This window comes from Fistularia commersonii, chromosome 36 (assembly GCF_037954325.1).
Source record: "Fistularia commersonii isolate RoL2024-O1a breed Wild chromosome 36, RoL_Fcom_v1.0, whole genome shotgun sequence".
In the NCBI taxonomy this organism is placed as follows: domain Eukaryota; kingdom Metazoa; phylum Chordata; class Actinopteri; order Syngnathiformes; family Fistulariidae; genus Fistularia; species Fistularia commersonii.
The window spans coordinates 5,218,933-5,241,993 of NC_141319.1; the positions used below are offsets into that span (position 1 = coordinate 5,218,933).

The 23,061-nt window shown below is 41.6% G+C and overlaps 2 protein-coding genes across 2 annotated transcripts; one reads left to right on the forward strand and one right to left on the reverse strand.

Moving 5' to 3' along the window:
- Positions 1–486: 486 nt before the first annotated feature.
- On the reverse strand, positions 487–10,502 carry ints9 (integrator complex subunit 9). The gene is made up of 17 exons (XM_086143073.1): positions 10,068–10,502; positions 9,646–9,773; positions 8,847–8,907; positions 8,609–8,671; positions 8,274–8,413; positions 8,070–8,156; positions 7,463–7,583; positions 7,104–7,238; positions 6,296–6,407; positions 6,032–6,212; positions 5,152–5,212; positions 3,989–4,160; positions 3,754–3,878; positions 2,524–2,691; positions 1,658–1,756; positions 1,432–1,569; positions 487–925 (listed from the first exon to the last, which is right to left on the reverse strand). Exons 1-17 carry the CDS (start codon positions 10,074–10,076, stop codon positions 749–751), a joined length of 1,977 nt encoding a protein of 658 aa, XP_085999199.1. The 5' UTR covers positions 10,077–10,502; the 3' UTR covers positions 487–748.
- Positions 10,503–10,583: 81 nt separating this feature from the next.
- pla2g7 (phospholipase A2, group VII (platelet-activating factor acetylhydrolase, plasma)) lies at positions 10,584–18,445 on the forward strand. Its single transcript, XM_086143062.1, has 11 exons — positions 10,584–10,939; positions 11,380–11,507; positions 11,728–11,878; positions 12,755–12,848; positions 12,968–13,036; positions 14,108–14,279; positions 15,298–15,411; positions 16,541–16,632; positions 17,108–17,278; positions 17,359–17,507; positions 17,607–18,445. The coding sequence occupies exons 1-11, from the start codon at positions 10,876–10,878 to the stop codon at positions 17,705–17,707; spliced, it is 1,305 nt and encodes a 434-aa protein (XP_085999188.1). The 5' UTR covers positions 10,584–10,875; the 3' UTR covers positions 17,708–18,445.
- Positions 18,446–23,061: the final 4,616 nt, after the last annotated feature.

Below are 23,061 nucleotides of genomic sequence, written 5' to 3' on the forward strand. Positions count from 1 at the left end.
TAAGGTTAGATACAGCATCTGTTAACTTGTCAAACTTTTGGTTGGAGAGTTGGGGTTCGCCTCAAGTTAAGAGCTCCTGCTAATGTGGGCCTTCCATTAGGTAACGGTACTACGTATGTGATCCAATAATGTTGAAATATGAGACAATGGGCCTGAAATTAAGAAAAGAGGGTAAATGTTTATCACAGCAATGGCGCCGTGCACGTCATTTTTTTCAATGCATGATCCATCAACGCTACATCTGCAGGAGCCTGGTTGAATATCATTTAAATCTGTTGACGGTGTGTTTTAGTTCAAATCAATCTGAAATTGACACTAATGCTCGAGCTCATTCCCATGTGCTAAAGATAATTATTTTCAAATAATGTACTTTGCAGAACAGATTTTTTTTATATTACCAGTACTTGATCCCAAACCAGGAGGACAGGGTAAGGCTGTTGGCAGCTCTCCTGCCTCTCAGAAAAAAAGTTCCCAGTGCAACTGTGTGAGGATTTAGCACGTTTCCTGGATTAACAGCCCTTCTACATGCCGGAGGTTTATTAAAGACTCCTCATTGTTCTCCAGGAGAACATTAATGGAGGTTCTATGATCATTAAAACAGACCTTTTTTTCGAATTTTTAATACAAAATGCTGATTTTTGTAAAATATATCTGCTAGTACTGTACAGTAAAACTACAGTAAACCTGTGAGCTGGAGACACTGTAGTCTAGAGGAGTCCGATTGAATCCCCGCAAAGGAGGCGAAGAGTCAGAGCTTCTGCAGGAAGCGCAGCACCAGGTCTCGCAGCGTTGTGCGCAGTGGCTCGTTGTTGTCGCACACGATGTGCGTCCCGTCCTCCTCCAGCTGAATCAGTGCGTCCTCTGCCTGGAGGTGGAGGATGTGTCCGTCCGCCGTCTCCTCCACCTTTACCTCTGTGATGCCGTGCTGCAGCAGCAAGGACAAAAAAAGGGTTAACAGAACCCTCCTAACAACGCAGACATGTTTCATTTTACAAAACAAATAAAATCTTTTTTTTTTTTTTTAATGCTGCAGACAACAAGCAGTCCCAACAAGAAATCCCCAACTGCATTTCTCACAGGAAAGTGCCAGTTTACATTTTAGTAAAACACTCCCGACTTCATTTAAGAGTGAAAACAGGCAACCTGCTGAAACATTCTTCAGTGCAAGAAAGACTTGAATCCCAATTGTACCGGTTTGACGTTCACCGCTTCTCAACCCAAAAATACATCTGTTCCGAATTTGAACCACCAATGTTGATGTTACCACCGGGGCTTCTTGCCTGAGGAAACATCCATCCATGGAAACTAAAGACTTCTCACTCCGATCCGTTTTGAGAAATGCTTCTCTGAGCCGGACTCATCCGTCAGCAGTAATTTTTTTTTTTTTTTGATTAGATTTCCATCGCTCTGGATGTCGGTGGGCTCTCAGACCTTTTGCAACGTGGCGAGGAAGGCCTCCAGGGGTACCGCGCCGCTTAGCAAGGGTTTGGGGGCGAGCACCACCGGGGGTTCCTCCAGCACGCGCTTCCTCTTCTTGCTGGGGGGCGCCGGAGGGGGTTTAGGCACCAGCTGACAAAACATCGAGGGGAAACGTCAGCGTGCTCCTGAACACGAGAAATGATGATATCATGTTTTTTTTTTTATTATGGTCGCACACCTGGAGCATGTGTTTGTTGTCCTTGGAGTTCAGCATGGCAGACACCGTTGCCACGGAGATACCAGGTTTGATCTCAGAGGGCACCAGAGAGTGAGCGAGCTGTGAAAAAGGGCACGACATGATGTTTAGATTTTTAGCTCCTTTTTTATCAGACAGGCTAGAGCAGGGGTCGGCAACCTGTAACACCCAAAAAGCCATTTGGACCCGGTTTCCTCGGAAAAGAAAACACTGGGAGCCGCAATTACTTTTTGACGTCTAAAATAAATAAAGGTACCACTGTATAAATTGCTTTTTATTACCTTTACACTTTATATAAACAAGTGTGTAGTGTGTTGCTTCTGAAATTCACAAAGTATTACGGAGAAAATTAAATTTTATTTATGTAATGAACTCATTTTGAGCTTTGGGCTTTCAGAGCGTTTAGCGGAGCCTTGACCCGAATTTTAAAATTAAATCGGGAAAAAAAATCACTGTGTCAGTGAACAATAAAAAATAAATATTTGCAAAATATCTTCATAAATATTTATTTTATCTTGTTTATGGGACTTCTGCTCCTGAACTTCTGCGCACGGCATCTGCAAATCGGGACTTTACCGGCTGGCAGGTATACCGGCTACCGCCAGTGTGACGTTATTTTGAGCGGCGAAAAATAATAAATATAATTTTATTTAATATTTCAAGATCACAATAATCTTCCAACTTAGACCTAAAAGTTAAAAAAAAAGGAATTAACACAAATGAAATATACTTCAATCAAATATTTATAATTTATTTTCCCAAGCCACTCGGAGCCGCAGTGTAAAGATGAAAGAGGAGCCGCGGGTTGCCGACCCCTGGGCTAGAGGAAGCGTCCAGACGTGGCTCACCTCGGGCAGGATGTAAACCCGCTCGTATCTCCTCCTGAAGGGCAGGCTGAGCACGGAGCAGCGCCTGTAAGGCATGGGGGGCGGCTGCAGCTCCAGCATCAGGTCCGAGCGGTGCGACTGGGTGAGCGGCGGCTGCGTGTACTGCTCCGGACAGACAACATGTAGGGGCTGCAGGGGGGGAAGAAGGATACATGTCTGCTAATGGCAAAAGCGCACACACTTCTGACGCCAGTAAAATGACCTGAATCATAGATCTTTAAGCCAGAAAATATACAAAGTGAAGCAGGTGTTTTGACAAACTCATTCATATACATACCGCTTCAAAGTCTCCTTTTTCAATCAGTGGAAAGGGAGCTGATGAAATAAACAAATGAAACGCGTTCCCGGCTGACACATTAAACTGGAAGTTCATTGGTTCGAGTTTCCGCCTCACAGCAAGACGGCCCCTGTCTGGAGTCTTCACATTCTCCCTATATCTGCACAGGGTTCCCTGCCACACTCCGAAAATCTTTGTAAATCAAATCTTTGTACTTAAGACCTTAAAACACTTGATAGCCTTAACCTTGACATTTTATATTTTATTGTATTTCTTATTCTCCCTCCTTCCTATTATTGTTATGTTTTTGCTTGAAACTCTGGCACAACAATTTCCTTCGGGATAAATAAAGTTGTTCTCATCTCATCTCATCTAAAAACACGCTGGGGACCATAAATTGTCCAGACGTGCAGATGAGAGGTTGAATGGTTTTATGTGTATATGTCAATGAATGAGTGAACGGTTGCAGATCTGAATGAGAGTGAATTGTGCCGATATTCATTCATTATACCACTCATCCTGTGCTCAGGGTCGCAGGAGCCTATACTTGCTGTCATTGGGAGAGACCGGTTTCTCACAAGGACATGAAACCACACACTGAATACATCCACACAGACAGGCCTTTTGTGGCAATTAAATCTTTTGCTTTGAAGGGGAAACGCTAACCCTTAAACGTCCAGTTAAACGAGTCAGCCGGGAACAGATATGTTTTTTTTTTAAACTTTTATCAGCTCCAGTCCCACTGATAGGAAAACATGTTAAAAACAGTCAGCGAGAGCCGTCTCATCTGGGTTTCTGTGTGACCGTCCGGACAGAATAACCGTTTCATCTGGCAACATCCCTCATCCTCACACCCACTGATCCTAACGTTCAGCTGGTGTGAAAATCTCAAGAATCTGTCTTTGACCGTCTACCTGGACTTCCTTGAGCAGTTTTGATACTTGGTGGAAGTTGAGGCGCGTGTCGATGGGACAGTAGACGCACTTCATCGCCAGCGGCTGGTAGGGAGCCAGAGCGTCAAGGTAGGAGAAGTCTGGTTCTAGTGGGGCGAAACATTCGGGTGCGTCAGAATTACAGAGATGTCGTTCTTCTTTAACGCCTCCCGTGTGGAGGACAGAGAATCCGCGTCACGTTCGCTGTCCTCCTTACCCGTGAAGATGATGGTGTTCAGACTGGATTTCCCCCACAGCTCCATGAAGTGAACCACATCGCCGAAGCGCAGGGACGGGTGGCCCGTGAAAACCACGCACGGCTGACGGAAGTCGCTGCTGAAGTCTCCGTGGATGCTGGGGTAGTGCTTCAGCTTGTTGGTCTGGATCAACTACCATAGGAGGAAAAGTTCAAATTGAATTTTCTCAGGAAAGAAGCGATCGCTTTTGCATCAACTTGACGGTGACCATGACGTTGGGCGAAGTAAAATATCACTATGCAGTAGTCCCTCGATTATCGGGGGGGTTACGTTCCAGAGCCCGCCATGATAAACAAAAATCCTAAACGTAGCGACCGTATTTATAGGTTATTATTCATATATACACTGCCAAAGAAATAAAGGGAAGCCTAAAATAACACATCCTAGATCTGAATGAATGAAATATTCTTATTAAATACTTTGATCTTTACATAGTTGAATGTGGTGACAACAAAATCGCACAAAACTTATCAATAGAAATGAAATGTGGAGGTCTGGATTTGGAGTCACACTCAAAGTTTAAGTGGAAAAACACACTCCTGGCTGATCCAACGTTGATATAATGTCCTTAAAACAAGTCAAAATGAATCAGTGTTGCTTCCTAAGTGGACAGTTTGATTTCACAGAAGTGTGATTGACTTGGAGTTACATTGTGTTGTTTAAGTGTTCCCTTTATATTTCGGAGCAATATATTTTAAAGCTTTATGACCCTCCACACACTCTTATTAACCTGGTTAGCATCTTGCTCATTTGGGCTTCATCGTAAAGACTGAAATAAATTAAAAACTTTCACAGCTAATTCACACAAACGGAATACAGCGGAGAAACACTACGAGTAGCAGAGAATGATGCTGCGGTCGCTGAGCCAATCAGAGCCCAGGATACAGAACACCACACTCTGATTGGTCGCCACCCTAGAAAATACTTATTTTACCATAAAAATAATTGGAACAATAAACATATAAAAATGCATTTATACCGCAATAAATCCTGCGATAAAGCGAAAAAAACTAATATAAAATTAGATGAAAAAAAGCTTAAAATCCGCAATGCAGGGGGGATTGTAAGGGAATTTCATTAGTTATATCATAACATTTATCATAACATGCATTCTAGAAATCACCTCGGCGTGGGGGAACGGAGGTTCTGGGAGATACACTTTGGATTGCTTGTTGTGACAAAGCCTGAAAAGGGAGAAAACGGTTAAATTGCGTCTCCGGTCTGAATATCAAAGTGGATAAATCAAAAACGAGATTTTAGGGAAAACATTAGGAAGTCAGAATGACCTGACTTTTATGAAACTACCGAAATTTTCGTTAAATGATATTCAAATAATCCATCTGCCCGTCTAATGAGGACATTTATATTCTACCGAGGAGGAAAAATGCTGACCTTTTTTATACCAGTAACTGTTAATGCGACACTTTTTTTTAAAAGCCATATTCAAATTTACACAAGCAAATGCTGCCGTTTTAGCTTACCGCGCATTTTGTACTGCTACTTCGTTTCATTTACTGCCGGGTTTGCAGCTGTGTGGGAAACACACTTCTAAATCTTTGTCCCCGGTTCTCTGCTGAGCAGCCAGAGTGAGGGATTCCAGGTTACTGGAATGGGGTCGGCAGCTGCGCGGCTCTGAAAGAGGAGCCGAGCTGCAGGGTAAAGCTCTCGACTTGTCAGTATAATCACACTCTCCTGTTCACCTGCCGTCCCTCTGGGTAGCGAATGAAAGAACGAGGTCACGCCTGCAAGCAGCTTAGAGATGGAGGAGCTTGAACAGGCAGGAGAACCAAAGAAGCACGTCGCAAATTGTTTTTTCCTTCAATGTCGGGAGAAAAATCATGAAGCTGATTTTGTTTTTTAAGAACAAAGAGAACCTGTCGGTGTAAACCTTCCTTACTAATTCAGCTGAGCAGATATCAAGATTTTTGTTGATTCTGCCTTGTGGTTTTTTTTTTTTTTTTTTTTTGCAAATGAGGAGAAAATCGTAAAGGAAAGCTCTTCACCACTCGGCGAAGATCTGCGAGAACTCCAGCGAGCTGTTTGCCACGGGCGAGATGAAATAAAAGGGTGTGGTCCCCAAGTTGGCGCTCTCGATGAACTGATACAGGCACTCCAGCAGGTCGTATATCACCCCCGACGAATGGCACGGCACCAGCACGTTCCCCCCGGCGCGGATCGTCATGGCTACAGGGACGTGAGCAGAAATGGAAAAAATGAATAACGGACAGGAGCCCTGCTTTTTGCTTCACAAATCAACGAATCGATACCAAGGTTACTGCAGAATTCCCCCAGCATGCCGTCCGGGTTGGCGGTGGGCATTTGTGTGAGGCCTGTCAGGATGAGAACATCGCTGTTCTTGAGAGAGCTTTGGTCCATGGGCTGGAAGAGGAGCAGCGGAATCAGACCAGTCTCAAAGTCACGACAAAACTCGAGACTTTTCTTTTCAGACAAACGTTCTCCCAAAGACCATCTTGACGAATCCTTATGGTTGCGCTTTTCTGACTCACTAAATAATTTTGGTGGAAAATATATGATTCAATCCAAACTCTCCGGTGGAGGTTCTGCAAAGACGAGGATTAGGAGGGTCAAACCGAGTGCAAGGTCTTTAGAAGTGAGAAATCTCACACACTTTGCCCATTTAGTATATTTATGTGTGAGATACTGGCAGAGGGAAATGAGAGGGGGTCAATTTCACAAACACATTGTGATCATCGAAGGCTTGAAGTATTAAGGAGGTTGTAACTGTGTCTGCTAAGTTATATGTTATTAGGACGGTAGTAGCTAAGGCGATGCACAAAGCTGGATGCTAGAATGTGAGTTTTTTTTCTCACCCAAATTGTGTTTATTTCTTCAATATACCATTTTTTCTATTCTTAATTTCATCTCTTCTTGCTCACTGTTTACAAATGCACCTTTTTTGACTTCTCTGGCAAAAGCCCAAGGTACTTATTTCTTTCCTAATCTCCTTTAGCATAATCACTTTGTCCCCACCAGCTCCGAAAATGCTTACAAGACCATAAAACGTAGCATTCAAATATCAAGTATTGATCTGCATGATGTCCCCTCTGTACGTACCTGTGGGTGTGTGGTGAGGAGGGAGGACCCCGACACGTAGGAAACCTTCTCGTGGTGAGACTGGATGATCCAGTTGGAGCTTCCTAAGGAGTAGCCGGAGCTGAGCGGGGAGATCTGCACAGCTCCGAATAACTCCTGCGGGGAAAAAAAAGGACAAGAAAGCTTCTTGATACGAGCAGGTCTAAAAGGAGCTTCTGCAAAAAATACACTGATTTGGACATGTGGAGCAACAGAAGAATAATGTTTACGTAAAAGAAAAAGCCATGACTTTCTTAAAAATTTGATTTTTTTTTATTTGAACTCAGAGGAAGAGGAGATGTGGTTTAATGGTTTGATAGTCAGAGTGATGAATGTCTTACCACTTTCTGGGAATAACCAACAAGCTGCACTTTGCTGAGGGCCGAGTTGACCTCCTGCATGCTGTAGCATCGCTTCCATGTCCACACGTCCACCACGTCCTTCAGCGGCCCAGGGAGCAGCCTAACACAGCATTATAACTTCTTCATTCATATTAAATGAGTAAATGAGACGACTATTTATTATGATCATTTTAAATCTCCGTTTTAATATATCACATTACCTGTCAAGGCATGGACAATATGAGCAAGCCTTCTCAGGACAGAGCATTATGTTAAATCAACATTTGATTGTAGTTAGAATTCAAATAATGCAAATCCCCTCCTTATTGTCTGATAAATTCCCAATCGTTGCCCTGTAACACCTTACCGCTGACTTGTTTATTTTCCAGTAATTCCATTGTGATTTCAAGGCAATATTTTCCTGTTTTTTTTTTCTATTTATCTATTTTTGTTTACAGCATTGTTGTTGCTAGTGTAAAACATGCCTCAGATTTATTCACATTATTTCATGTCAACCACAAAAATATATGAATGAATCCAAAATGCGTATAATCGGTGAAACAATAAAGAAATCAGACATGAAACTTCCTTTTCTTTCAGCGTCTACCTCTGTATTTCCTTGTTCTTCCAGCAGGTGGCGGACTGTGCTTTGGGGACTCTTTCCATGAAGTTCACTAGCTCTTCCATCAACAGTCTGGAGAAAGATAGATACATTTGAAAATAGTCTCAGACAGGAAATGATATAATTACGCTTGTGTAGGTTTTCTTTTTATTTCTAATCAATGAAGAATGACCTCTGGTGTTTACTTACCTGCCAATCTGCAGGTTGGGCTCTGTGGCGTACACTGTCCCCGTGAAACCTGTGTGCTCAGTGATGTAGGGAAGGGCCATCATGCAGTGGTAGTTGGAGATCAAGATGACGTCGATGGTTGACAGATCCAGCAGTTCTTTCTGTGGTAAGAAGGGACCATTTGGTTGATTTGGATATAAGTGTGCATTTTAAGTATTTACGACAGCAACATTTTCCATGAACCAAAAACCAAACATTCCAGAATAAAGATTATTTTCTATAATTCTGAGCATCTGTGTCATAAATTGAAATCAAACTATGTGGCTAACTATGTGTGATGTGTTTGTGTTTGATACCTCTGGGAGACAGAACTCTGGCTGCGAGTCCACAAACACTCTCCCTGCACACTCCTTCAGCTCCTGGAGACACAGGTGCAAACAGCTTTTCGATTCCAGTCAAAAAAAAACCTACGTCTTGTTAACTTCCTATGTAAAACCCTAAACGGTATGCACTACTTTACACTGAAAAGAAAAAATACAGAAACACTTCCATTCATTGCTTTGTAAATAGAATTAACCCAAATTCTTGTCAAACCTTTTCCAAGTTCAACGTTCCATCTTTAGATATCCAGCCAGGCAGCTTTGACAGTCTTGGGCTGAAATTGACAAGTTATTCAGTTATTCTAAATGATTTAAAAAAGTTTTGGAAAATATGTAGAACAATCACTGCTAATATATGCAGATTTGCCCTTTTTCAGAGTCAACACATTTCACAATGTTAGCCTCGACAAGGACAACCACGTGCATGAAAGAGGCCACAAATTAGTCAGCATCCTCCGAGATGTAATAGGGAGAAGGCTAGTTCCACCTCTCTCAGGAGATAATCCTCACATCAATTATTTTTAGGCAGCGCTTTTAAAACTCTCTGGTAATCTCATTCATTCATACACTCATTTGTGTTACTAATGCAAGTTTCCCTTTTAAAAACAAGGGTTTACATCTTTTTTTTTTTTCATTTTCCAATACTTTGCATGCTGCTGTTTTTTTATTATAATATTTGTAACTTCACTACCTGTTCTGCACTGTCCACTTACCTCTGTGCAAATTGAAATAGGACGATTAAAGGTGCATTCTCTTCAATGCATTGCTTCATTTTCTAATGCAATCACTTTCCAATTTTCAGCAACTTTCAGACAAACGTGGGCACGGTTTTTTTCCAGTTATGTTTTATTTAAGTTGTTCAAGTGAATTTGCTGCTCTCTGACAGGCACGTCTGGTATGTGGAGGGGGGAACAGCAACACTAATACAGTACTGGATTGGCAGGCTCTCATACAAAATAAAATTAGCTGTGGATGATAGAATGATGGCAAAAGGAGTGATGTCGGTGTCTTACCTGTGTACGAGCGGAAGGGGCAAGAAGTGGAGGACGGAGGTTGTGTCCAGGCCACAGTCCAGCATGATGGTGGTGGATTTGAATTTGAGGACATTGCAGGGCAATGTAGGGTGGCCAGACAGGCAGTACTGGAAGAAAGTCAGTGTAAACTTAATATGCGTTAAGTGTAAACACTAAGCAGCGTTTTACGAGAGACCAGAATCCAAATATAAGGATAAAGGCGGTGTTTTTTAAAAGCACTATAATATCTACAAAATATAGCATAAGAAGCTGGGATGTCAAGCTAACAGTAGCTGAGACAAGCGGGTTAGTGGTTGCTAAGCTAACAGTTAGCTATACTTATGATAGACTTATTTGCGATTTAGTTGGGTAAAGCTAGACTCTGCTGCTTAAAGACAGTAAAAGATAAGTCACTAACTCACCAATTTCATATTGAACACACCCTATTAGTGGTTATTTGGGTTTAGGTACGCCAGGTTTTAGCTTCTTTTTTTGTTCCTTCTTGTGTTTATTTGTGTGTTGTGACGCAACGTGAAATGCTAAACAGCGCCCTCTCTGTTCGGGAGGTCCCCAATTCCAGCTTTCGGATTATATTTTAGAAAGACTGTTCCTGGCGTGCAAATACGTAACAAATAAACGTATATGACAGTGGCGACGGTACGTTTTAACCGACCAGGAAATCACACTGCGACACACGCAAATTCGATAGTACTATCGAGTATGTGATTTTTGTCAACAAATCCACGTGTCGACCCATCTGTCAATCAGGCTAGCCGCTCTCTCACCAGATCGATCCTTTAACAAGACACACGACAGAAGGATCATTCCCATAGAAACCCCGATATGCAGTGAATATAGTGTATATGTGATGTCAGAGAAGGAGTTAGAAAAACAAGAGTGTAAAAGTCATTGGCGGGAGTGGCCCAATTCTCCCCGCCCCTCTGTCACTGTTGCCACCACATCCTGCGAGACCAACGGCTAGCTATCACCCCGTCCATAACCTTTGTCCCTGTAAAGCCACTCCCTGTTGACGCACATCGTCTGGAAACCCATGTAAAACTCTTTCAAAACGAGTCATGTCGCTTGTAATGCTGCGAAAACGATAGGAGTCATCCCGGGGTCGAGTGAGGCCACATCTTTTGAGCGAACTAGCTTGTATGTGTCATCGAGGCTAACAGCTAACCGCGGCTAACCCCCCCTGCTCACACCGCCGGGGGAGGGTGGGAATTCATGTTTTGTAATGGAGGACTCGTCCAGGTGTTAGTCAAGAAGATCTACGAGCACACAAGGACAGGTAAGGCTTGAAACTCATTCTATTTCCCCACACAAAATCACTCTTTACATTTCCATCCCCCTTTTCCTCGCCTGCTAAAGCGTTAGCTACTTTCCTGGAGAGCCACCAGTCCCATGACAGTGGCAAGTTTTCTCCTGTCAATGAAAATGGGATGCATTTTAGATTCAAACATTACCTGTTTCACCAGACATGAATGATTACATTTATAATACAAATATTTGTAGGACCCAAACTACACCATTTTTTAGGTGCTTAAACAAAACACATGGGGAGGTGAAGAGAGGCACTGTGGAACTTTTCATTGTATGCTGATATTTAAACCGAGCTAGCATTAGCCCTCTTTTAGCTTTTACTTTTTGTTTCATGTAAATTGACTCATCACCCTTTCTAGTCACCGACATCATTTATTTAAAAAATATGTGTATGTCCTTGTTACACAGAGCAGTGGAAGCTAAAACTCGGTCTCTTCATCATGGGAAACTCCAGCAGTAACAACCTTGGGATCCCTCCAGCCAAGGGCCCCAACGCAGTGGGATGTACAGACTTTATGATGGATCACACCTTGCAGGTACAGCAATATGTCACGCAGAAACAAAGATCTATACTGAAATATTAAGGTTAAACAGGGTTTTCAAACTGAAACCACTTATAATGGATAAATGAGGTTTTAATAACATCCCTTGACACACAAGCAAGTTTCAGAGTTGAGGGATCTGAGCTGTATGACAAGGCATCTTTGGAAAAAAAAAATATATATTTTTATTGATTAATTTCTGTTTCATTACCAGGGCACCTTCTTCCGCCTTTACTATCCATGCCAAGAGACTGAAAATGCAGAAAAGCCAGATTTGGTCCCGTGCAGAGAGTATTTTAACGGACTGGCCGACTTCATGAAAATCAACAGGACTCTCAGTGAGAAGATTTTCAACCACCTCTTCGGTAATCTTTTTCTTTTTCAACTATCATTCAACACACCAGGTTAGATGATCTCTTAAAATTCACTGGGTTGAATCGTGCCTTAGGTATTAAACCTGGGTCGGTCATTCAGGTGTACTGCAGGCTGTTCCCTTGCCAATGTTTACTCGAAGCTCTGTTACCATGGATACACTGAACTTTCATGATTGCCCACCATCATCATTCATCAGTTATGTTTCTTTTCAAACAAAAGGAAGAATTAAAGAATTTTGACATTACCGAATGCGGCCATAACCACGACAGGAGTATTTCAGAAATGTGAATCAGACTTGATCGACAAGAAATTGAGAAATAACACGGATAATGGTAATCAATTAATATATTATCCTCTTTTTTTGTAGGATATTAAGATTATTTTTTTTCTACTGGTACTATCCCGAGGGAAACATTTGGCAAAGCATTTTCCTTTTTTTAAAAAAGTCTTTTCATGAAATATTAAGTTTAACACTAACAAGTCTAATGTCAGTGGGTGCAAAACACTGTCTATCCATGTCGTCTTTTTTTCATCCATATTTTCATGGAAAGAATTTTATGAGAAATGTAATTTTCTAAAATCTGAGAATGGAATCCGACTGTCATTGGTAAATTTAAAGAGTGTAGCCATTGTTGTTCAACATCAGTTTTCATGATAAGGCAAGTGAGTCTGCAAGGCCTTTGGCACACAAGCGAATCATTTCATACAGGACATTTTAAGTTTGAAAGGAATGTTAAAAAGTGAGGGAAATTGTTTGTAAATTATAGAGGAAGTTTGAGGGATAAAGAACTTGAGCAGTGGAAAATTGTCATCACCAAAATAAAGTGCACAAACGGTCACAATATGTGATCTTTGCTTTATTTCAGGGGCCTGTCGGATTCCAGCCTACTTGGACGCTCCACTGAAATCAAATGGAAAATGTCCTGTGATCATCTTCTCCCATGGACTGGGAGCCTTTAGGTACAGAACGCACACACACACACAGAGTCTGTTTTTGACACTGTTGCATTTATTTATAATCCGAAGTCTCCCACTCACTGTGGGTACCTTTTTTTTTTTTTTTTTTTTTTTTTTTCTAGGACTTTGTATTCGGCTATATGTGCAGAACTCGCCTCTCAGGGTTTCATTGTGGCCTCTGTGGAACACAGGTATTTCATACTGGACACACTCGTACGACCAACTCGCGAAGCACGTCACGTCGGTTGATCCGAGGATTCACTTACAGACTGGAGGAGACCTGTCACCAAAAGTCTACCATTTAAAACAGTCAAGTCATGAACCGTGTAAAAAAAGACACTTGAAACCAACATGTCAGTTGGAAGAAATTCTTTTTGTTTGTCAGCCAAGCAAACAATAACAGGTTAGTGTCAATAGACAAGCGGCTGTCTATCAGTGGAGTAGAAATGGAAAGAGGGGACAGACAATAGAACAAACCAGGTCATCGTTTCTTTTCAGTTTAGAGACAAGAGGACCCGCTGGGAGATAAACAGAGTGGCCACATTTGGTCCGTCAGCCGTGCGGCGTGGAGCGGTGTCACTCTGAATCTCACTGTGGTCGAAGGCTAAAGCCACAGCGACAGCATGTGACGGCGTGACCCAGTAAATCTGCTGGCTTGGGAGTCACGACACTGATCCCGTCTAGTCATGCAGTCACACTGCCGTGTGGGGAATAATCAAACACACACATTTATTCCGTCACATAACAAATGAAATCCAAGATCAGTCCCTCATGCTGTTCGAGGTTTTGCAAAGCAGAGGGAAAGCAAACAGTAAGATTAATGATTGGACAGATAGTGAGAATGTTTTACTGTCTTTGTTTTTTCAATTCAGTTTTAAATTCCCGCAAATTCTTCTGGCTGTCAAATTGTAATGGTACTTTGTCAAAATATTACATTTAATACAAGAGTGTGAGATTTCAGACGAGTCTAAGGAGGTTCATTTTAAATACAGGCTATCTATTAATGCGTTTCAAATAACATGCAACGGTACCCAGAATATTTTAAGGGAAAATTATTTTTTGACTTGACACACTGAGATTTTTTAATTGCAAAAACATCTGTGGAAAAAAACCTGTCTAACACTTCTGTGTACAATGTACACTTCAGCATGGAACATATATGTAATTCCAAACCGTTTAAAGATGTGTGTCTAAGCTATATCAGCTCTTTTGTCTTTGACAAAACAAATCTGAATACTCTTTTCTTTTTCTCCCCTATGCAGGGACTTGTCTGCCTCAGCTACTTTTTATTTCCGTGACAGAATTGAGCTAAACAAAGGCGGCGAAAGCTCGGCCAAATGCTCTGCCTCCGAGCCAGACAGGCCAGTGAAGGAATGGCTGTACTACAGACCTCTGCAGCACGGAGAGAGCGAGTTCCCTCTCAGAAATAAGCAAGTATGAAGTATTCGGTCCTTTGCAAGTAAACCTGCGCGCGTGAGCCAAACGCACGTGCTTGTATTCTGTAAATCCTGATCTGCGTTCAGGATTTATGTTGCATTACTGGGAGGCTTCATGCAAGTATGATCACAATGCTAGTCATCCTTTATACGTCACTAAGTGAAAATACTGCCATGTGCTTGTGACCTGTTTCTCCACAATTTCTCCACAAAGAAAATTGGCTGGATTTTTGTTGTTTTGAGGAACTTTTCAACATATTGACAAATCAGAGTGTGTATTGTCGGTCAGGCTGTTTGCGTTTGTGTAAGTCCCAGTGAAAACATTTTGAAATAAAAAGCTCCGCTCATCGAATAAAAGGTGAAAATATGACAATACCATCCCCCATCTCATAAACCCTTGGCTCCATGCTAAGCTCTCAATTCTAATCTTGATATACTTTTCCATGTCAGAGGTCATATCTTCTTAAGAGTTTTAATAAGTTTGTGGCGTAAGAAACAAACTGCCTTGTTAGTTTAGCAGAAAAGATACTTTTGATTGCCGTTACCAGTTACATTTTCGGTCATTTCACCCCTTTTGAGCCCGAAAGAAGCAGCCTTCGTACAAGTTTTAAGTCCTTTGGTCAAACTGAGCGCTTAGCTTATAGATTTTTCGGAAAATGGATCTCCATTAATAGTTTGACATTTGCTGGCTTTGCGTCAGCGGCAAACTCGAGTCCCCTTTTGACATAAGACGCCTGTTGCAGACAGATGGGGAGGGATCTGATTACTCAACAATGAACTTTGCATTCATGTGGCAATCGAACATGCAGCCAAACTGGGCCCGTTTAAACCACTTCCGTGTTTCTTCATGGTGTGTTGATGTGTATTTTAGGGGCTTCAAGCTGCATCTCTGTTTGCTAATTCAACTTGGCCATTCACATAGTTTTCTGTAATGGTATGCAAGTTACTTTGATTATTTGGATCTTGCAATATTAAATTTTCTCTTTCTCCTTTCCTCACCATTCCAATCGTCCCAGGTGAAACAGAGAGCAGACGAGTGCATTCAGGCTCTGGCTAAACTGGCAGCCATTAACTCAGGGACCGCAGTGGAAAATGCTTTACAAACCAAGTTCGATTGGAAAACAATGGAGGTGAGGTTTCTGTCAACTCAATTGAAGAAAGTAAATACATATCTGCTCCGCTAGAGCTAATAATGATCAGACATATTGATTTAAAAATATTTTCAAATGTTTCCTGAGAAATTATTTAATGTAAGAAAAATATGATTAACATAAGGACAACACAGCGCCACTGAACCTTTTAATCACTGGGGACAAAAGGTGAGATTTATTTTATATTTTCAGCAACTGACCATCGGGGTCACTTTGTTGTTGCTATTTAATATTTTCAAGCACAAGTTGTTTTTTTTTAAATTTTTTTTTATTCCACCAATTTATTTCGAATTGCATAAGGAAGGTCAAAGGGGATCAGAAGTATTTCAAAAACCCTGCTGAATAACAACAAAAGCATTTGTGCGTGCGAGTGTGTGTGTGTCCATCAGTAGATGTTTGAGGGCTTGAGCGGTTATACGGGTTCATATTTCATAAAGTGTTGAAATACTTGGGGAAGCAATCTAAACAGTTTATTGTGTTAAAGTACATAGTCAGGAAGCGCAGCTGTTGACCCTAATGTTTAACTTGCTGCAACCAAAGTATTCGGCTGAGCTTTACAGGCTTTCATTTAGTTTTCTCAGGTCAATACAAATATAGAAAATACAATTCTTTCAATCTTTCTTTTAAAATCAGGCAAACCAATGGTTTGCATCATGGGAAGTTTTTTTCCCTAAACACAATAACACAATAACACATTAAAACTTTAACTACAGTATAATGGCATCCAGATTGTTCCTCATTTGGCTGGATGTTGTGGGGGCTCATACTTCAATAAGGGGATTTCTAAGATCCATTTTAAATTGCCCTCTGTGGAGTACCAGGTCTCTATGAAATGTCCAATGGTTGATTTGGCCATTTAAAAGTTTGTGTTTTCAATCTTGAGTGTTGAAACGGTAACTCCTTGACTTTTACCTTCACATCACTGTCTACATTTAAGTCACAGCCTGATTGCTTCATTTGAAAAACCTAGAGGTAGCTTTTACATAAATGTGTACTCACAGTCGAACAGGGCATTGGTTTGCAGCATCTTAGCCCTCGTAGTGTTTTGCCTGGGGTGTGATCTGCTGGGCGGATCATCTGACCACCTCTCATTCCTCCCGTTCCCCAGAACACCATGGATCTGAATCGGGTAGCGGTGATGGGACACTCCTTCGGGGGAGCGACGGTGATTGAATCCTTGTCCAAAGAAGGGAAATTCAGGTTTGTTGGCATCAAATACCTGGTTGTGTTTGCAATATGCGCTTGCCTGACAGAGGACTATAGGTAACGTGTTTAAATTTCCGCGTGAAAGGTAACTGCACCTATATTGCCGCAGTCCGAGCCACTGCCATTTCAGATTAGTAAACAGATAAAGCAGGACCTGCTTGACAAGGGAGAAACACTACAAAGTAAATTCAGGGCTTCAAGCATTTCAAGAATCCTATAATTTTTCCCTTGAAGGATATTAAAATAATGGCTAGTAATCCTAGACGTATTTTCACCTGCTTTCAAAATGCACGTCATTTCAAATGCAAATACTGCAATAATGCATAGTTGGGACAGAAAAGGTTCAAATGCTATTCCATACTTGCAAATGAAATGCATAAATAAAGGTAGTATTACGCAACTCAGCCAGTGTGTGAAGTCCGTACGTTGGTGGATGTCGTGGACTCTCAATATTTTGCATCACTCTCAGGTGTGGCGTGGCACTGGACGCTTGGATGTTCCCTTTAGATGAAGAGATTTTCCCCCAAGTGAAACAACCCATCTTTTTCATCAACTCGGAGAAGTTCCAGTGGGCGGGCAACATCAGCCGAATGAGGAAGCTGGACTCCACGTCGGTCCAGAGGAAGATGATCACCATCAAGTATGAGATCTGCACTGAGCGGCGCCCCGTCTGATTTTTGAACTGAGTTTCTTCTAATAAGATCCCGTTTGTCCACGCAGAGGCTCAGTCCACCAGAGTTTCCCAGACTTCACCTTCCTGACAGGCAACTGGATCGGAAAGTTAATGAAGCTGAAGGGAGAGATTGACCCCGAACTCGCCATCGGCCTCTCCAACAGAGCAACGTTAGCCTTCCTGCAACGGCATCTCAGTGAGTTTTGAGTTCACTGCCCGCTAACGAAGCCTCACCCTCCCGAGGAGCTTCAGTGCAGGAATGACAATGCATTTACCGCTGTCTATGGATCTGCAGGTTTGGACCGGAACTTCAATCAGTGGGACGGTCTGATCGACGGAGCGGACGAAAACCTCATACCGGGAACTAATGTTACTGTGCTTACCTCTTCCATCTGACCCGTATCTGTGGCCTCACACACTGCTCTCATACCTGGGACGTCCTTAACAATCTTGCCATATACACCGGAGTCAGCGGAGTGACCCCAAATGTCAACAGACCTATGCCATTTTATGCACACGTGATTTTAAAAAGGGCTACAGAAATGTTGTGTTTTTGCTCTGCCAAACTAGAGAGATGATGGAACCCGGGGTTGTAACGGAACACTTCAGGCAACTTCCAATCAGACGTGCCACTGTATCAGGTGAGTGCAGTGTTGTTTTGAATCACTGCACTTGAATCACTGCACAGGTGTGGACCTCCTTCTAGAGCACGGTTTCCCTTTGGAAAGCCCTTCTAGAAACTGTAGGTTATCTGTGTGTTTGGGCGCGCCACAGAGCGGCGACAAACCGGGAGAAATCCAAATTTTTATCCTAACGCCGCTGTTAGGGAATACTGAAGTCAGCATAGAAGATGAATGAGACGAACTCATTGGACATAGCAGACATCCTTTGAACGTCAACACGGACCAGAGTGAGACATTTTGAAAACAAAGTCTTGGCTCTACCCTTAATAAGCCTAATTATCAAGATCATGCATAACATTAATTGCTGCCCACAATTGTTGATAGTAATTTAAGGGCATATTTATTTTTTTTATTTATTCAAGAAAACCGAGGACAACGATTGGCAGCAGCAATATTGGACTTTTAAATCAAGACAAAGCCATAGTTTGTTCAGTAAATCTATTGCACAGCAGCAAGTGTCCTGAATCACAGTCCCTTCTTTGTGAACCGTTACAACCCTCGTAGGAACGATGAGCTCTACCTCGTAAGCAGAAACCATTTTTCTTGACACTCACTGTACCAATGTTTGTTCCATGACGCCAGAATGTTGCCTCCGAGCAGCTGGACACTTTTCCCCGTCAGTGATATCTTTACATTTTGCAACCAATCTCTCAAAGGAAGTCTTCAACCACAACGCGATATTCTACGAGTGTGTAAGATATGTTATTCCTCACAAATACTGTGTGTCTCTGAAATGACCTGCGAAGAGACAAGCTACAGGTGAATGCTGTGTGATGGTGTGTCTTGGATGAGTCTTAATCCAAAACCGGCTAGGGACGGTTGATTAATGACTATTAAGCAGATACATTATAAATCTAGCCAATTTGTTAATTTCTACACACACGCCATTACGCACCGCAATGCAACTCAGTCAGTGCCAGTTAAGGGATATAGACAATAAACACTACAAGGTCAAATGTATGGGAATGCATGGGTCAATAACAGCCTTCCACTTTTATACACTTCCTGTCAACAGAAATCCAATAAAATCTGGTTTGTAATGTATACAGATTGCCCCTCGCTGAGTCAATCAAAAACATGCAGCACTGATACAGAAAATTGTACTCGCTAACAAGCGTTAACGTCAACAAAAGATCTGTTATTCCAAATGTTTCACAAAGAAACGCACAGCTTGAAATCCTATCCAACACAAACATAACACAAATGTAACAGCACATATTTTTCTATTACAGTCATTTTGAGCAGCTGCTATTTAAGGGACAACAAATGTTTTCCAATTGAACTGTGAACATCACATCTGAAATCAGTAAATTTGATTTGGAGAGCATCTTAAGTGTCCCGTGGAGAAAACGGGGCTCTTATTCTCTCAGGTGCTTTTTCGGCATCAAGAGAGAAAAAAAAATCACAGACAACCAGACACGTGAGATAAGTTGGACAGTTGGGCCTCTGAAAAGGGGAAAAAAGTTGCATTAAATATAAAGCCTAAAGCGTTCTCAGCTAGAGTGTCAAACACAACATGACAAATACCTGACAAACCATTTGACGCTGTTTATAAATCCTGAATATGAAAACATTTAGAGGGTCCTAAAGGCCATAAAACAGGACTTTCAGACAATCCTAATAATTGGTTCAATAGTGGGGAAACTTATTTTGGCTGCTTGGTCTCGAGGGTAGGAATGTAGATCCAACATTAAATCGAAGCTTCGCCTTTTGGCTCCTTCACGACAGGCCGGTGCAGGATCCGAATTACTGCTGACTGCGTAATACGCCTGTTTTTCCCCTCACTCGTGAACAAACGCCCGAGATACTTGAACTCGTCCACTTCGGGTAGGATCTCATTCTTGACCCAGAGAGGTTCAGGATTAGTAATTTCTTAAATTAGAAACAATTCCATGGATTTTCTTAAAGATTCCCCCGACTGGGGAAGAGGCGACCTCCGTTTCAAATATACAGTGAAGTCAGTGTCACGACTTGTTGCAAAATAGCTTCTTCCAAATTTTGAGCCTGACATGATACTGATGTTGGACTCGTGAAAAAAAAAAGCCCAGCCTGGTCACACGCACTAAAAACAATAACGAACCTCCAATACATTGATTGCTATGAGGACCATCTGGCTCATGATTTATAGCCAATGACTATAACTTGGTTCATAACTAAATAAATACACGTCACATGGGTTTGTAAATTCATTTTAACACACCCCGCCCATTGTTTCCAGCTAAAGTGTTAATAAATCACCCACATTGAGTGGGACTTTACCTTAATTACATTTGACCAAAATACTTTAATAATTACTTACCAAAGCTGTCACTGTCAGAAAATGTCAATTCTTCACTGAAATCCTGGAAAAAAAAAACACAACACCCGCGTGTTAGAACCATTCCAACTTTGACTAAGGCCCTTGTAAGGAACTCTGAAAATCAAAGTATTCACAAAAGTTTTATTCAAGGACAGCGTAGCACCAGGTCCCTCTAGGCGGGTATGGATTGCAGAGAGATGGGTGCACGATCACTCTCGTTCAATATCAACTCGGGCTGAGATCGAATCCTGACAGGTCTCAGGGCGTGCAGGCAGGATGCGCCTCTCCAGACACCCAGAGGAATGTTTAGGGATAATCAAAAGCAGCCCAAAAGGAGAAGAAGATCAAATGAGTGATTTATGATTTTTGGAGCAGTGTTCAACGGTTCACTTGATTGATTTATCACATTTCTTCCTGCACGAAGCCAAGATGATACCCGGTCTGCTCTTGCTCTGTAATTCAGCTGTTTTATGAGCTGCTCAGGTTTTACTCCGGAGTCGGCGGTATAAATTTTTCTTTCCACAACGGGTATCCATACGGAAGGCTGGACCATCCCAGCACCCTGAAGACAGACCACCAACCACAACAAAGGGGGGTTTTAGGAAAGCTTGGAAAAAGCCACTAAGAGAAATTAACAACATTACATCATATTACAGTCATTTGGCAGACGCTTCTATACAAAGCGACTTACAAAAAGTGCAATTCAGTCACCGAAGATCCAAAGTACCAGTAGTTGGAAGTCACAAGTGACCACTCAACCGAATAGCCATCTCAGAACAATATAGATACATTCATACATTTCATCCTTCTTTTTTTTTTTTTTTTACAAGCAGCCAACTTTCCAGCCACCTCCTCCTGTGGAACATCAGCTTCGACAGCCTCTCCTGTGAAAATAAAGAAAAAAAAAACAGCAATTAATTAAGACAAAGACATTTGGGGCTACGGAATATGAATAAATAAGAAGAGCAAATAATAATAAAGAGGTAAATGATTTCAAATAATCCCCTCTTCAATATGATGCTATTTGTTATGTAAAGATAGTAGCTCACCAACTGACTGTTGCTTAGGAACAACACTAGAGAGCAGCACTGATTCACTTTGGACCTAGAAGAGATCAAAACTGGAATACAGGAAGGTTTTTTTTTTTCCAGTAAGAACTATAGGAGGATATGACAACATGTACTTGTATAGTAAGAAAACACAGCTTCCCACACAATAACATACAAAAAAAAAAATATATATTGTAAATTTCTGATAAATTGAGTTTTGGCCTATCATGCTAAACGGTATCCCCTTAGTATATAGATGGATAAAAATCTGCAAACTCAATTTCCAATTCTGACAGCTCAGATGTTTTATCATCTGTCTTACTAATCAATACACAACTGGATCTTTAAGAACACCAAACATTTTCAAGTAGGAGCATTTGATAGCTATTTGACAAACATGGACAAACTCTGTGTCTTCAGATGCTGGTTAGTGTCAGGTGCTGATTTCAAAAGTTACATGATTTCAATGATGTCTTTGGCATTAGAATGACTTGACTTTATAAAATAATTCCAGGAAAAATTCTATGAGCCCACCTTACTTTAAACTGCAAGATGTTCAGGTCATAATCTTAGGTTTATGGATATTTTGTATATAGTTTTAGTACCAACGGCAGAGATTGTCAACTTTTAACTGGAGAGCCTTTATCGTCTCAATGTTCCTATCAAGTTGACAGTAAAACCAACTGACACTGTTCCTACATGTGACTGCGACCTGCTCCTCTGCCCCTATTTTGATGTGATGAGTAACAATATGTGTCAAAATGAGAAGATTTTCCATTAGCTTTCCTCGGAGGTGCACTCTTGACAAGATTGATCATAGCGGTGGAGATATGCTCAAAGGGAGTTTCTAGATTCACAATGTTGAAGACAATGTTCTGCTCATCGCACAGGACAGCATGTATGGTACACTTCAATGTCCCAAACTTGAATGTAGCAGACATCACAAAGTCAAAAAATCTTTTGTTTGCCTCTTCAGTCCAAGCGTTTACGATGCCAACTTTGATTTTTGGGCCTGACACCTGCCAAAGAGCATTTCAGGGCAAGACATGGGAGCTTTTTGAACTTCTCAGGAAGGGTCTTGAGATTATACATCTCAATTTCTGCGGTATCTCCGTAATCCACAAAGAACAACTTGATATGCGTTTCACAAACTTTAGAGACAAATGCGCTGTAGAATTCGCCATCCTGTAGTTTGGCAGCACAGCAGAGTCCAACCTTTGGGTTTCTAATCACATTTTTGTTCCCCAAGTGTTTGTAAAGATGGTGGATACTGTCCATTAGTGTACCCAACTCATTTGCGTAGTTACGTCTTTGAATCCAGAACTCTAATGGATCTGATACGTGCTGTACAACAGCCACGTATGCAGAGTTGAAACAGTTTTTCTACAGGAACCTTCACTAGTTCCTTTCCTTCTTCAACCACAACATCTGGTCCAGAGGGCAATTTAAATGTTTGATCATTTTGCTCCTGGAAAGGAAGCTGGCTAAGTGCTACGCTTTAAATAGCATAATCTCCAAAGGATTTCTCACACTCGAGCAAGCAGCTCTCTTGAGACACAAAAAAGTTATTAATGTTTGCCTTTTCATCCACATATAGCGTAATATGGTAAATCCCCCCAAACATGCTTTGATACTCAAATTTAGCCATCACTGTCGTGTGAAGAACACGAATCCTAAAATTGTCAATCTGGGTACTAGTCCAAGCATTCTCTTTCGCGA